The following is a 13,247-nucleotide window of genomic DNA, read 5'->3' on the forward strand; positions in this document are numbered from 1 at the left end:
TAGATAAATTAAAATTAAAGGTAATGCAAATTGTAAAATTTAAAAAAATCATTAAAAAATTAATAACATTTGATAAAATTAATAATTCCAAATTAGATAAAATTAAGGTTAATTTTGTAATAAAATTTGGAAGTTTTTCAGCCCTTGGAAAAAGAAGTTAGAAAATTAAATTCTAAAAAATAAACATGTAAATATCGACAAAATTCGAACAAAAAGGTTGCAAAAAATTTAATAATTTTTAGACCTTTTTTCGGAAATGTACTTATTTTTTTAAGTAAAAAAAATCGATCCAGATCGGAAAGATTTACTGGACTGGCAACCCTTGGCTTAAGGACGCCGCGCAGAAAATCAACAGCACTTTCACTTATAAATAATGGCAGATAAACAACGAATAGCACTAATCCCTTCCCCTCACTCTCCTACATACTTGATGGAAACAAGCATAAGTTGAAAGTATGTGGAAATGAAAAGACAAAAAGAAAAATAAATCGTGGCTGCTGCGGAAAGAAGAAGGCGTTGTCGTCGCAGGCAGCCAGGCGAGGATGATGATGAAAAGGAACTTGGAACAGAGCTGGAGCTGTTCTTGTTGTATTTGTTAATGTGAGCCGGAAATTCAAAGTAAGGAAGAATCTCAAATCAATTAAATTTATTCGAAAGTGTCGTTTTATGTGGTCACTTTCGTTGTATGAAAAGAGTTTTCTGTAGGTTATTTGCTTACACATTCGATCCTGGAAGTCCCCTCTTTACCTTACGTTTATTTTCCAAAACAGACTTGCGTTGTTCATGAGTGAGTGAACAAAAAAGAGTTGCTCTTTGACATGAGTGAGTGAACATGTTCCTGAAATAAATGATCGATTTCATTATTTGAATTGTTTGTAACTGTATATTCAGCTTCGTTTTTGGCATTAAACATTAAAATTAAAGAACTACATAATTTGTTTTTTAATAATTAGGGAGCAAACTTCTCGGTGCATTCGGCAAGGGGCCTGGAAACGGTGTACTTGGTTTTGAAGGTCTTTGTAATGTCGCCCTCATGATTCCATACGGTTATTGCTGTGGTGCAATACAGTGGATACTTGTTGACCCGAACCTCCTTACGCTCCTCATCCTCGGCAGGCTTGTCCTTGCAGTACTGCTCAAAGTACTCGGTATGGTCGGGCCCCAAATCAGTCTTGGCAGAGCTCTGTCGATTGTACTCATCGAAGAACTCTTTCCACAAGAATTGCTCCATGCGATTGGCCCGTGTAACTGCAGAGTAAGGAAACTAATGTGGATTGATGCCCCTTAAGTATTACTAGGAATTTCGAATCTTACTCAGTTTTTTATTCCTGTAGGGAGGCCCGAAACTTCGTTGAGTCTCCGTTGTTTCGGCTGGACAAGGTCCTTTGCCTCTTAAACGAAAGTTCTCGTTTTGATTCATATTTTTTGTCAGTGTTTTAACGAACAAAAATAATTTACTTATGTTTTTTTATTTTAATAAATACTTAGACTAAGTAAAAGGGCCTGCTTTGCCGGGTAAACATAAAGGGTTTCTCGCCTGGCAACGATTCAAATGCTAGGCAACCAATTGCGACTGCTCCGTTTGGACTGGGGTCTCGTCCTCAACAATTAGGGAGACATCCTTGGGTCGCAGTATGCTGTAATAGACCACAATGGTGGCCAAGAAGAGGATGCCACTGTATACAATCCATTCCCAGATGAAACCAAACCACCAGGAGTTGAGCTCCTCATTGGCATACCAAATGGATGACATGGTTATGTTCTCAACCAAAATGAGCACCAAGTACCAGCCATACCACAACCTGATGCTCTTAAAGCACACACGGAACTCCAGGAGCACAAAGATATAGATATATCCAAGCATTAGGTAGAACAAATGGCGATTCCAGCTGCCCCGGCATCGTGTCTCCAGCGCCAATGCGGCCAGCATGAGGACGTAGTGAACACCGACAACGATGAAGAAGGCGCGCGGGTAGAACACACAGAATGTGGCGAGGGAGAGCATGCGCATGATGATGAAGGCAATCCAACCAAAGAAGGCTACGGTTCTCCCGGCAAAGTCATCCTGCTGTATGCCATTCACAATCCTTGTGGGCCGTGCAAAGTAGAAATCCACCACATCCTTGGGAGTGAGAGGCGTTCCTTTTGGTGTCTGGGCCGTTGTCACCAACGGAGTGCGATCGTCTTTTTGCTCCTCCTCATCAACACGTCCTATGAGTAGCCTGGGCGGCCTCGGTACATGCTCCTTGATGTACAGCTGTGCATTAACCAGCAGCATGTCCTTGAATGTCTCCAGCTGGGAGAGCGGTCGCGTTGTCCGTCGACTACGTCTGTGCTCCGCATCCGACACGGTGCGTCGCAGATCCGGAGCCTCGGGTGGACTATTCTCTGTGGGCAACCGCAGCATGGGCAGCGCTGGCGGCGCCGACACAGGTGGAGGAGGGGGCGCTGGCGTTTCTGGCACCGTGTCCAGCACATCGATGCGATCCAGATTGGACATCTCCTCGCGATACAATTGAAGTTTGGGCCTGGTATTATGATGAATCTTATCATCGTCGGTGGCATTGCCAGCTGATGTCCCAGTGGGGGAATGCAGCAATGCTCTCGTTTCCAGTGTCTCCATACCGTCGTTGTCCACCTCATCCACTCCGGTTACGAGCAGCTCATGGGTGCCAACCTGTCCGGATCCCTGTCTGGCATGAAAGTTCTCCATGATCTTATCGGACTGGGGAAAACTTGTGGCCAATGTGCGCTCCGATTCGCGTTTCCTTCGCTCAGCCTCGCAACAGAGACGCTGATTCTGCTCTAGCTGACAGCGATGGGTCTCCACCTGCTGCGGCGTTGCCCAGGGATAATGTCGCCCCACGCGCCGCTGACTCTCGATCCGATGATAACTGGTTGTAATCCCCGCCAGATCTATGGCAGCGAATACCAGGCACATCGCCTGCAAGGCAGCTGCAACGGAAGCAACAAGATGAGGTTAAAGTTTATTTCAAAGAAATAACGGTTACGTTTTAAAAATTTCAAAAAGGAATATTTCTGTACAACTTTCAGTTTCGGCTTAGTCATTTTGATTTAGGTACCATTACCGGTACACTACGGTTACCGGTAACATAAAGCAACCGGTCTCTTTGCAATTCTTGTTTTGCCACCTACACTCAGAAAAAAAACCAAAATTTTCCTTACTTAAACATTTTTTTTTTTTTTATACGTTTTATTAATATTATGTACACGCTACATGCAACTTAAAGCATTTTCAGTGCAATTTCAAGAATTAACAGCAGAACAGGTAAGTTACAGAATTTTAAACATGGCAGGGCTCGAACCCAGTTAAAAATCAAGATTTCCGTACTTAAACATGCGATATTCAAGTACAACCGATCTCAAAAGCTGTCTAAGTTCAGAATTTCTAAAGTTGACAACAAATATCTTATTTCAAGTTCGGTTTTCGCATGTACAGAAATCTTAAAGTGAGATTTTTCGGGAATACTTTAAGTACGTTTTGGGTTTAATTCAAATCAAAAAAATCTTAAACTAGTTTGGTACAAATAACTCAGTTGTTTCTGGAGGTATCTTTACGAAAGTCAAGTGTTATATATTTGCCATGGTCTTAAATATTCTGACTAAGTTTGGTTAAAATCGGACTCCTATTTCGCACAGCTGCCATAGGAATGGACAGTCAGAATCCTATATTTAAAATCGATTCATACTTAATTCAAGATTTTTAGTAATGGTGTAAATTCAAGTACGGTGTTACCTAATTTTAGGATGACATATTTTTCTGAGTGTATATTTTTCGGTGGCAGAAACAATTAATCAATGAATGAAAAATCCGATTATTGCAATGGCGATTATCACAATTTAATTTTAAGCACTATGCACATTTTAAATTTATACCACTGGTTTTAATAGTTCGAGGTCTTATGATTGTGTTAGTTTCGGTGAATTTTCGAATCTCTGAATAACGAAGATCAATTTGAAGACTTGTTTTTCGGCTCGAATATAATATAATTCGAATTAGGCTCATATGTACATATGCAAAGGGTATTTAGTAGTCAAGTACACTCGACTAAAGCTCTCTTACTCTCAAGTACGGTCGTACCTAATTTTAGGATGACATATTTTTCTGAGTGTATATTTTTCGGTGGTAGAATCAATAAATCAATGAATGAAAAATCCGATATTTGCAATGGCGATTATCACAATTTAATTTTAAGCACTAGGCACATTTTGAATTTATATCACTGGTTTTAATACTGCTAAGTCTTATGATTATATTAGTTTCGGTGAATATTTAAATCCCTTAAAAACATCTTGTTTTTGATTCGAATACAATATAATCCGAATCAGGCTCATATGTACATATGCAAAGGGTATTTAGTAGTCAAGTACACTCGACTAAAGCTCTCTTACTTGTCTCGTAATTGCGAAAGATGTCCTGAGCAAGCATGTGGTTCATCTGGAGTATAATCTGTGGGGCTGCCTGGGCATATGCCTGGATCAGCAGGTACAGCTCAATGCTGGACGTTTGCGTTGCCTTCGCTAAGCACTTCATGCGCTCCACATCATCATCCGCATGGAAGAGCGCCTCAATGGACCAAAAGAATCGCATAGTGAACCTACCAAATGATAATCGTAATAAAGTACTGAGGCAATTCAGAGAACCGCCGCAAATTTACCTGTAGAGCACCACAAATGGAAACGAGAGTAGCTGCAATAATCCCAGACAGAAACTGAAGCACTTGCTCCGATTGCCACAAGCACTGCAACGCTGCTCCCTGGATGATAGCACCAGGATGAATGTAAGTAGCGGTGGTATCAACACCAATATCAGGGTACCGACTCCATAGCCCGTCTCTTGCTGTCGGAAATACTGATAGCTCAAGGCCAAATCTGTCGCTGTCTGCACCATAAAGACCAACATTCCCAGACAGCTTGGGATTATGTAGGAGACATAGATCCGGGTGCGACTTCTTATCGTAAAGCCCATTATATGAGCTGGCGGATCCGCCGCATGACCCACCTCTGTTCCAACCATGACCAGATTTTCTCTATTCTTTCTCTAGGTAATTCACTCCAGCTGCTTTTTACATGTTTCAATTGCGAAATTCTTGAAAATACTACGACTGAAGTAAGTATGAGTAAGCGCTACTCTCTGCCACTCGGTACGCTTATCAATAGGTGTGTAGGGCGAAGATTAGATAAACGACGCGAATTGCTCGAGGTCTCAAAAACCCATCGGTTTGTTTATGTTTACTTACTCCAACAGTTTGCAGCCAGTGTTGTTTAGTTCCGACAGAGCTATCAGTGTTAAACATATATGAAGATCGATTACTAAGTCAGCCATTAAACTAAGATTGAATTACACCAAATTGAAGAACTTTATTGGATGGATTATTGACGATAAACAATATTTTAAATCACTTTAGTTAATATACATTCTATGATCTTTAACAGGGGGAACACTGAACTTCATGAGTTAAGATTTTATTATTACTTATCGTATGTTACCAATCGACTGAACTTAACTTGATCTATCAATTATTAAAGTTTATTCTGATCATTACTTTTCTCTGCAAATCGAGTGAGTTTTAATAAAGCTATCATAGTTTCAGCTTTAAAGCTTCACCTACTCGGACAGTCTTATACCAAATAAAGGCTAGTTACTTGGTGAATCAAATAAGATACTTACACATCCTAATGGGGAGGCCAGTAAGACCGCCTTGTTAAAAGGACACATCGAATTCTTATCAACTTTCCAGTGCGACATTGTTTTTAAAGACCTATGGTACTTGAAAGTTTACAAAAACCATTTACTCTGAGCCTGAAAACTTACCAACTTGAGATTTTAGTTTCTTAAACATAAAAACTTTACTCTTCTTGATCTGTAGGTCATACCTTGATCATAAAGATTTTTATATTGGATATCGGATAAATTTTTGTAGAGGTATGATAGCCTAGAATAGACGGTTTGTATAAATGAATCCAACTGAAGTGAAAATGATTTATTTTACGGTTCAGCTTTGCCAGTTTTAAAATAGTTTAAATTTCAAAAAGATTAATTTGTATCTGGAAACTTTTCCTTTTAAATGGAGCCAAGTCCAAATTTTATGAAATAAACCTCGATACGCAATCAGAACAAACATTGCAAAGGTAAACAAAAGTAATAAGGGAAAAGTTGAGCTAATTACAACGTGACCCATAAAAAATGAGGTCAATCAATAATGGCATACTCCCTTGGAGAAAATTGAGTTTTCTTTGTAAATTGTTTATTGAATTATGTGCTTAAATTAATCAAGATTCAACTAAGAATCGTACCAGGTCTTCTTCATCCAATTGGAAGGCTTGCAAGGCTCATCAAGGACCACAAAGGAATCCTGTTGATGTTGATTCTCCGTATTCTGCTTATCCCGTCGACAGCCAATTGCATACTTGGGATTCCCCTCGATGATTGACGACTTGTCGCGGCAGTTGACCGCATTTTGGAGAACGGAAGCGCGTCGTCCATATCTGGGCGGTTTCTTGAATCCACCTCCAGTGGCCACATCCTCGAAGTTGGGCGCCAACTGCGGCGTCGGCTCCTTCAGCTGCCTCTGTCGCGATGGACGCCGTTTGGCCTGCGACTGCAGCTGGCTGGCGTCTAGCGAGGAATCGGAGCTCTTGCGCAGATTGCCAGGAGCCGCTTTTACTGGGGGATTCAGCTCACGTGGACGTTCCCGTTCCCGTTCCCGCAATTGATAGTTGTATTGGGCGCGTCGGTATTCGGGCGTGGCAGTTAGCTCTGTGGAAGTCATACAGCTGGCAGCTGGCTCCCTTTCCCTGCGTGGACTGGATGTCGTGGTGGTGTTGGTGTTGGTGGTGCTGGTGGTGGTGGGCAAACGGAAGGAGGACACCGGTTTGCGGACCACTGGACGGGATCGTGGAAAGTCCAAGTAATTGTTGCGATACTCGGGATTAAATTCGATCTTGCCGCGGAGTCGGAGATAGGGCTCTCTTACCTTGCCCCGCTCGGGCATCTCGGTGATTTGGGGATCACGGAAGCTCTCATAATATTCGGGCACCTGTTTGGTGAATTCTCCACGGGGACGCAGATGATCGTCGGTCTTCAGTGATTTCTCTTTGGCCATGTGCTTGGGTGGGACATTAAACTTATCACGATACTCGGGCAGATCTCCGCCGGTTGCCTCCGCCGTGTTCTCCTGCTCGGCTCCGGAGACGCGCAAATTGTCGTGCTTCTTGATGGGGGCACTCTTCGAGTAGTTGGCGTACATCTTGAAGCTGTCCTGGTACTCTGGAACTGTGACAAAGTCGCCCTGCATCCGAATGCTGCTCATCTGTGGTATGGAGTGCGCCTTCTCGATGGGAAACTGCTCCACAAACTGGCGCTTATACTCAGAAGGTGTCGCCTCGTAATGTGTATCCTCGGCCCGCATCTGCAGATGGCATCGATTCTGCTCCTGGGCGGCCACATCCCGCTTGAACTTGTCGCTTGCCAGCTTATTGGGCTGCTCCTTGTGCGGATCCTCGCGAAACATTTCCCTTGGCAGGATTTGGGCACCGGCATCTACCATGGGATACGTGAGATACGATGAGTTCTTCATCTCCTCCTGCCCAGCGCTGTCTCCGTTGCGGCCCAGCTGTAAGTTCTCCGGATTGCGCACTGGAAAAGTGCGCGAACTGCAACGGAATGGGATAACTAGGAAATGCAACTAATCCTAGTCTAATCCTTGACTTACAACTGCAGTTCCTCGGCCGTGTACCAGTGATATTTCTCGTGATGCTCCGACAGCAAATGCATAAGGCCCTCCAGACGCAGCGATGTCGCACGTCTCAGCAGGGATCGGGGTCGGGATCGGGTCGGGGCGTGTCCCTGGCAACAATACCGCTTCTGATACTCCGACTTCAAGGAGCCAAAGGACACCACCGGCTCCTGGCTGTTGTGAAGACAGACGTTGCTCTGCGTATGCAACGGGAAAGGCTGTCGTCGCCGGAAGAACTTTAGATCATCGACGGTAATATACTCGTGTGGATGCTTTATGCTAAACCGATCCTCGTGACCTTTTTGACTCCTTGTCAGATCCGGCTCCGAGAACGCACGACTCCAATTGAATTCCGCCTCGGCACTGCAAATACCATAAAAGACAAAAACCCTTTGTTAGCCAGATTCTCAGTCTGCATTCCTCTGGGCCTTGGCTAAAAATGTTTGCAATTGAGCAACGTTGCCATTGGCACCAAATAACAGGGAATCGAAGCGGTGCTAATAATGGCGAAAAAGTGCTACAACAACAAGGTGAGTGCTGTCAGCGGGCATGCTCGACTGTACAAATGCCCTGCAACCGAATGGGGCACTGTTATAGCACAGATTATCTACCATCTATAGATATCTATTTATTTTATTACGTATACAAATTCCTTAACACATTAATTTGTAAGTCCTCTTCATGCCCTATTCTCGGCGTTTTTAATTTTTTATTATGCAAGGCTGCAAACCGGTTCTGAACCGAACCTCGTTTGGGTCGCGTTTTTAAGCAGCATGAAACGAATCATGAAACAAGCCCTTGAAATTATTTACTTAGTGAACCCTAGCCTAAGCCGAACCACTTTCTTAAATAAAAGGTTCGGTTCGAAAAAAAAAAAATTACATAAATTTTATGGTTTTCTAATATTACGGAATTATTTGAGACTTCGGATCAAAATAAGTCAGATTTAAATCTTCAAATAAATTTTAATTATCATCAAAATTTGATTTCTTTTAAATAAACAAATTTAATTAGTTCAAAATGTTGAAATAAATGTATAACAATAAACAATTTTTTTGTATAAAATTGAACTAAGGTTCGAACCCAAACCTTGGGTTCAGGGGGTATATAAACCAATTCGCGAACTAAACCGATGTCTTGCTCTATGGTTCGAACCGACGAACCGAACATTTAAAAAATTTTTGGAAGTTTGCAGCCTTGTTCTTAAGTGCATTAATGATTTTAATCCTTCTCTTAACCGCGTTCCTAAATTATACGTACCTTTATTTGCCTTACTTACCTAAACATTATGTCTTTAATTCCTCTTTCTTCAACATCATTTTTAAAGATTTTGCGTCGCTCTTAAACGTTTGTAGAGAGATTAAGGTTTTCAAGTAATTAATTACTTAGAATATAAAAAGATGATAGAACCACTAAAGATGCCACAGCAATAAATCATGCAAAAATTAATAGAAACAAAAAGTTTTTGCTTGAGTTTTTAATTTTTTTAAATTTTTACTTTGTTCCAATGATTCAAAATGCATAAATTTCTGTGCTTAAAAAAAATAATAGAAACATAAGACTTAAAACTAATTTTTTTTACATGTATATACCCTTCCAGGTTTATGGCAACATAGAGTATACGGATGATAGAAAATAAATGGTGCCTTATGAATAATACTAAGCGCCTCAAATCTAGCCCCAGAGTCTACAGCTGTAAAGGAATTTTCATAGCGTGTCAGCACGCACACAACAAACACACACACACTAAAAACACACACACACACATCTGTTGCTAGGCACACACACACTCGCAAGTGTAAACAATAAACAAAATTGCAATAAATTGGAAAATTATCTATTTGAATGAAATTGGAATTGGTTGCAGCTGCAGCTCAAAATCGATTGGGTATTTCCCCTTTTCTACATCTTCACTTCTCCCTCTACTACTTCATCTCTCTCTCCCACTTTTAATGCGGAAAAGTATGTTTTCTCAGGACACGTCAAGGACTCATTTAAATGCTTCTTAAGCCAACTATTAAACTTGGTTAATTGCAGCTACATTATCTTGGTCTTGGGGTCAGTCATAAATGATGTAGGACCTCGGCTTGCATGCAAAATTCAAAAACGGAAAATGTGGAAAATGCATTGCCAGGTTGAACACCTGTTGAACTTGATGTAGCTGTTTTTATTAGTGCTGTTATGGCCGGCAAATTAGCATATTTAATGGTCAAAAGTTGGCTTTTGCAGTTATTTCTCGACTTCCGCTGTGTCAGGCAATCAATCTTAACTGGGTCGTGTGTGTGTGTGTGTGTAAATGCCAAAGGATCAAGCACTAAAATAAACCTTATCTAAAGGTTACCTTTTATTAGATTAAGAAATTATTTCAAGCTTAGCTAATTTGCTTGTAAAGTAATTCGTCTTTTGCTTTTTTTGATGTGAGGAGTAAATATTTGCAATTTTAAGGTAAATAAACAAAAATAATAAGCCGCAACTTTAAAGGAAATACTCAAAAACAAGTAAGAAAGTTTTACTCGAGAGTGCACCCCTAGAAGATACCCTGCACTCAGGACCATATATATTTTAACAGTTAGTCCCATTGTACATATGTAAGTATATAAATATGTATAAAAACATACTATATTGAAATAAGTAACGGGTATCCTATGGTCGGGATCTCGACTATAGCCTTTCCGACTAGGTTTTCAGTTAAATTTTTTGATTTATATGCAATCATAAATCAATTTTTTTTATTATTTTAGTTAGCTGCCTCATAGTTAAATAATTATATAAATAAATAAAAGCCGTGCATAATTGTTTCTTGAATATTCCCATAGTTTATTATCGGATTTTATATAAAACATTTTCATTTTAGATTTGAGTTTCCCGGATATGAAAATTCATTTTTAAATAATTTTGTTTTAATTTCTAAAGAAAAAAAGGAACTTATAATTCTCCGTTGTTTTGGGTTTTAAGAATAATTTTTGGGGGTTATACTGTATATCAGTGAATGGTCAGTCTTGGGGATACGAGTAATTCATATTCGTTTTGTTAGTGTCAGTTATCTATCAGTCTAATTGCGTGCGTGACTGTACCTCAAAAGCGGAAACAGACAAAACTGGCAAACCCAATAGCATGCAACTGGGCGCCCAAATCATGTCGAGCTCGAGTTTTAATAGCAACAGTGCCAAAAGGTTGACCCAATTCAACGCCCACCTCAAGGTAATAAAGCCAAATTGCAAAAGCTCTGCGACTCATTATAACGATTTGTTGATACACTATTCTTTATAGATATTTGTAGCTTTATACTATCAAAAAACTTTTTAACTCTTGTTTGTGACATTTAAGATAAAAATCAAAAATAACAACTATTTTAAATTTTTATTAAAACAATCCAATTGTTATTTAATTATTATCTTTTACTTTTTTAATAAAAATCATAAATAAGTGTTGCATCGTAACTTTTAAATAAAAGTTTGGAAATAATTGTTAAGTTGTAATTTTTATTTTTCAAACTTGTAACAGTTACGGTCCCTGCTATACACTCTATATAACGCTTTGTCAACTTAATCGTTTGGTGACGGTCTTTACTATAAGTAATTCAGAGTGCGCAAGGTCTACTTTTCATTAATTAAGTCTACAATATATTTTACAAGCTCGTAATAAATCTTTATAAAGCAATAAGTCACTCAATTTATACTGAATTCTTCAAAATTGAAACTGTATTCTGTTTATACAATAAGCGAGGAAGAATTCCTAGTCAACTTTCGAAATATTCCTGATAAATGGAATAGATGTAAGTTGGCATAGTTTGTAAGCAAAATTACCTGCCCTATTGTTTTCTAGTACTTTATTTATCAATGAATACAAGCGTTCCTTATTATACTTTTACAAAGAGTGGGCTAACACGTCGGCACAAAAAACTATGCTATGATTTTATGAAGTGAATAGCCATAGCTTGAAATTATCGTAAGCACAAAAAAATCAAATAATTTTTGCAGTATGTGTTAGAATTTCTTCAACTTGTTTGTTCTTTAAGTTAGCCACAATTTCAACAAATTCATTTTGTATTAAAACCTTAATAATAGTCAATTTCGGAAAAAGTTTTATATGCCGACTTTAAATCCAGCCAGTAAACCTAAAAAGTTTTGGAGAAGGTTTGATTCGAGCCAAAAAACAAAATAACGGTTTCAGAAATCCCGTAGCCTAATGTTCTTGTTAAAAGAATTACCCAAAAATCCCTATCCGAGCCTGTACTGCGATGTTCGCTTTAGAATCGACTTGCAGCCTTGCATTTAGCTAAATTTAAACTAATTTTACAAATTCATTTCAAAACTGAAACTTGGTTAAGCTTAAAATAAATCGAATTTTCATTAATTGCACTGGTATAGGGAAAGAGTATTTAATGTCCGGCATGTCGAGCATATTAATTACTCCTGTTTTAAAATGGTTTTGGTATTTCTTTCATGTGCTTATCCTGACAATGCGAAATGACCTTTGGGCAGTTGGTTCTGTTGGGTGCGGTTGAGTTGGTTATTTTTATTTTTAGCCCTCGCGTTTGGCGGTCAGGCGAAACGCAGTCGCATTTAAATAGGCTAATCAATTGGCAATTACAACAAAACGATAAACAACTACACAATACTACAAGCACTCTTACACACTCGTATTCCTGTACACATAATTATGCAGATTTAGATACGACATTTAGATTTATTTTCTTCTTTTTGTTCCCTTCTTTGAATTTGCATGTCACGCCACGGGGCGTATACGTCATGTCAGGATACATGAATGCGCCATTATGCTAACACTGATTCAAGGCCATGGCTAACAGCTGTTAGAGTAACTGCTTGATTCCAAAATCTTCCCTGTCTGATTTCCTCTTACCCATCAGTGAATTTCCAGTCAACAGCATTCATTTTGTGGCGTTACTTTTCCCTCTTCTAACACCTGGCACAGGTCAACAATTGAGGCAGGTTGGCGTGGCTCATCACTGGCGCCGTTGGCTGATGGCCACTGTCCATGTCGTTGCTGGCGAGGAACAGACGTGGAGCAGGCACGCGTTGTACAACAAGCGCTAACAACAACTTGACCGTTCAGATCGTAAATTCCAACTGAGCCAAAACAAATTCACACGCCACACAAACTTCAAAGGAGTCGCGTGAGTGTGTGTGTGTGTGTGTGTGTTTGTGTGACAGTTTGTGTGTGTGACTGGCCCTGACTGTGCGCGAATCGAGTTGAAGGTGTCACTTGTAAGCACTTTTCATTTCGCTTTCATGGCGCTTTCTGAACTTCTGACACAATCAAAAGGCGGCCAAATGTTGCAGCTGTCACAAGAGTAGCTTTATGTGTGCCACATGCATCCTTTAATGCAGCCACATTCGCAGCCCATTCATTTCCCAATCAGCATAATAATTTCCGCACAGCTCACACGCAACGTCTGCTATGAATCCGACTCTTACTTCCACTCCTGTTCCTGCTCCTTGTCGGCCTACGCCTTTTATTGCTTTC

General features: G+C 40.0%; 3 protein-coding genes across 3 annotated transcripts; all 3 read right to left on the reverse strand.

The window, feature by feature from the left end:
• Window positions 1–836: 836 nt before the first annotated feature.
• On the reverse strand, window positions 837–1,567 carry LOC117782821. The gene is made up of 2 exons (XM_034619866.1): window positions 1,315–1,567; window positions 837–1,248 (listed from the first exon to the last, which is right to left on the reverse strand). The coding sequence occupies exons 1-2, from the start codon at window positions 1,418–1,420 to the stop codon at window positions 950–952; spliced, it is 405 nt and encodes a 134-aa protein (XP_034475757.1). The 5' UTR covers window positions 1,421–1,567; the 3' UTR covers window positions 837–949.
• Window positions 1,453–5,110, reverse strand: LOC117782820. Its single transcript, XM_034619865.1, has 3 exons — window positions 4,680–5,110; window positions 4,414–4,619; window positions 1,453–2,955 (listed from the first exon to the last, which is right to left on the reverse strand). Exons 1-3 carry the CDS (start codon window positions 5,036–5,038, stop codon window positions 1,556–1,558), a joined length of 1,965 nt encoding a protein of 654 aa, XP_034475756.1. The 5' UTR covers window positions 5,039–5,110; the 3' UTR covers window positions 1,453–1,555.
• A 1,137-nt stretch (window positions 5,111–6,247) lies between these two features.
• Window positions 6,248–9,047, reverse strand: LOC117783795. The gene is made up of 3 exons (XM_034621340.1): window positions 9,040–9,047; window positions 7,737–8,123; window positions 6,248–7,677 (listed from the first exon to the last, which is right to left on the reverse strand). Exons 1-3 carry the CDS (start codon window positions 9,045–9,047, stop codon window positions 6,306–6,308), a joined length of 1,767 nt encoding a protein of 588 aa, XP_034477231.1. The 3' UTR covers window positions 6,248–6,305.
• Window positions 9,048–13,247: the final 4,200 nt, after the last annotated feature.

The sequence above is a fragment of the Drosophila innubila genome (genome assembly GCF_004354385.1).
Source record: "Drosophila innubila isolate TH190305 chromosome 2R unlocalized genomic scaffold, UK_Dinn_1.0 1_C_2R, whole genome shotgun sequence".
Lineage (NCBI taxonomy): Eukaryota > Metazoa > Arthropoda > Insecta > Diptera > Drosophilidae > Drosophila > Drosophila innubila.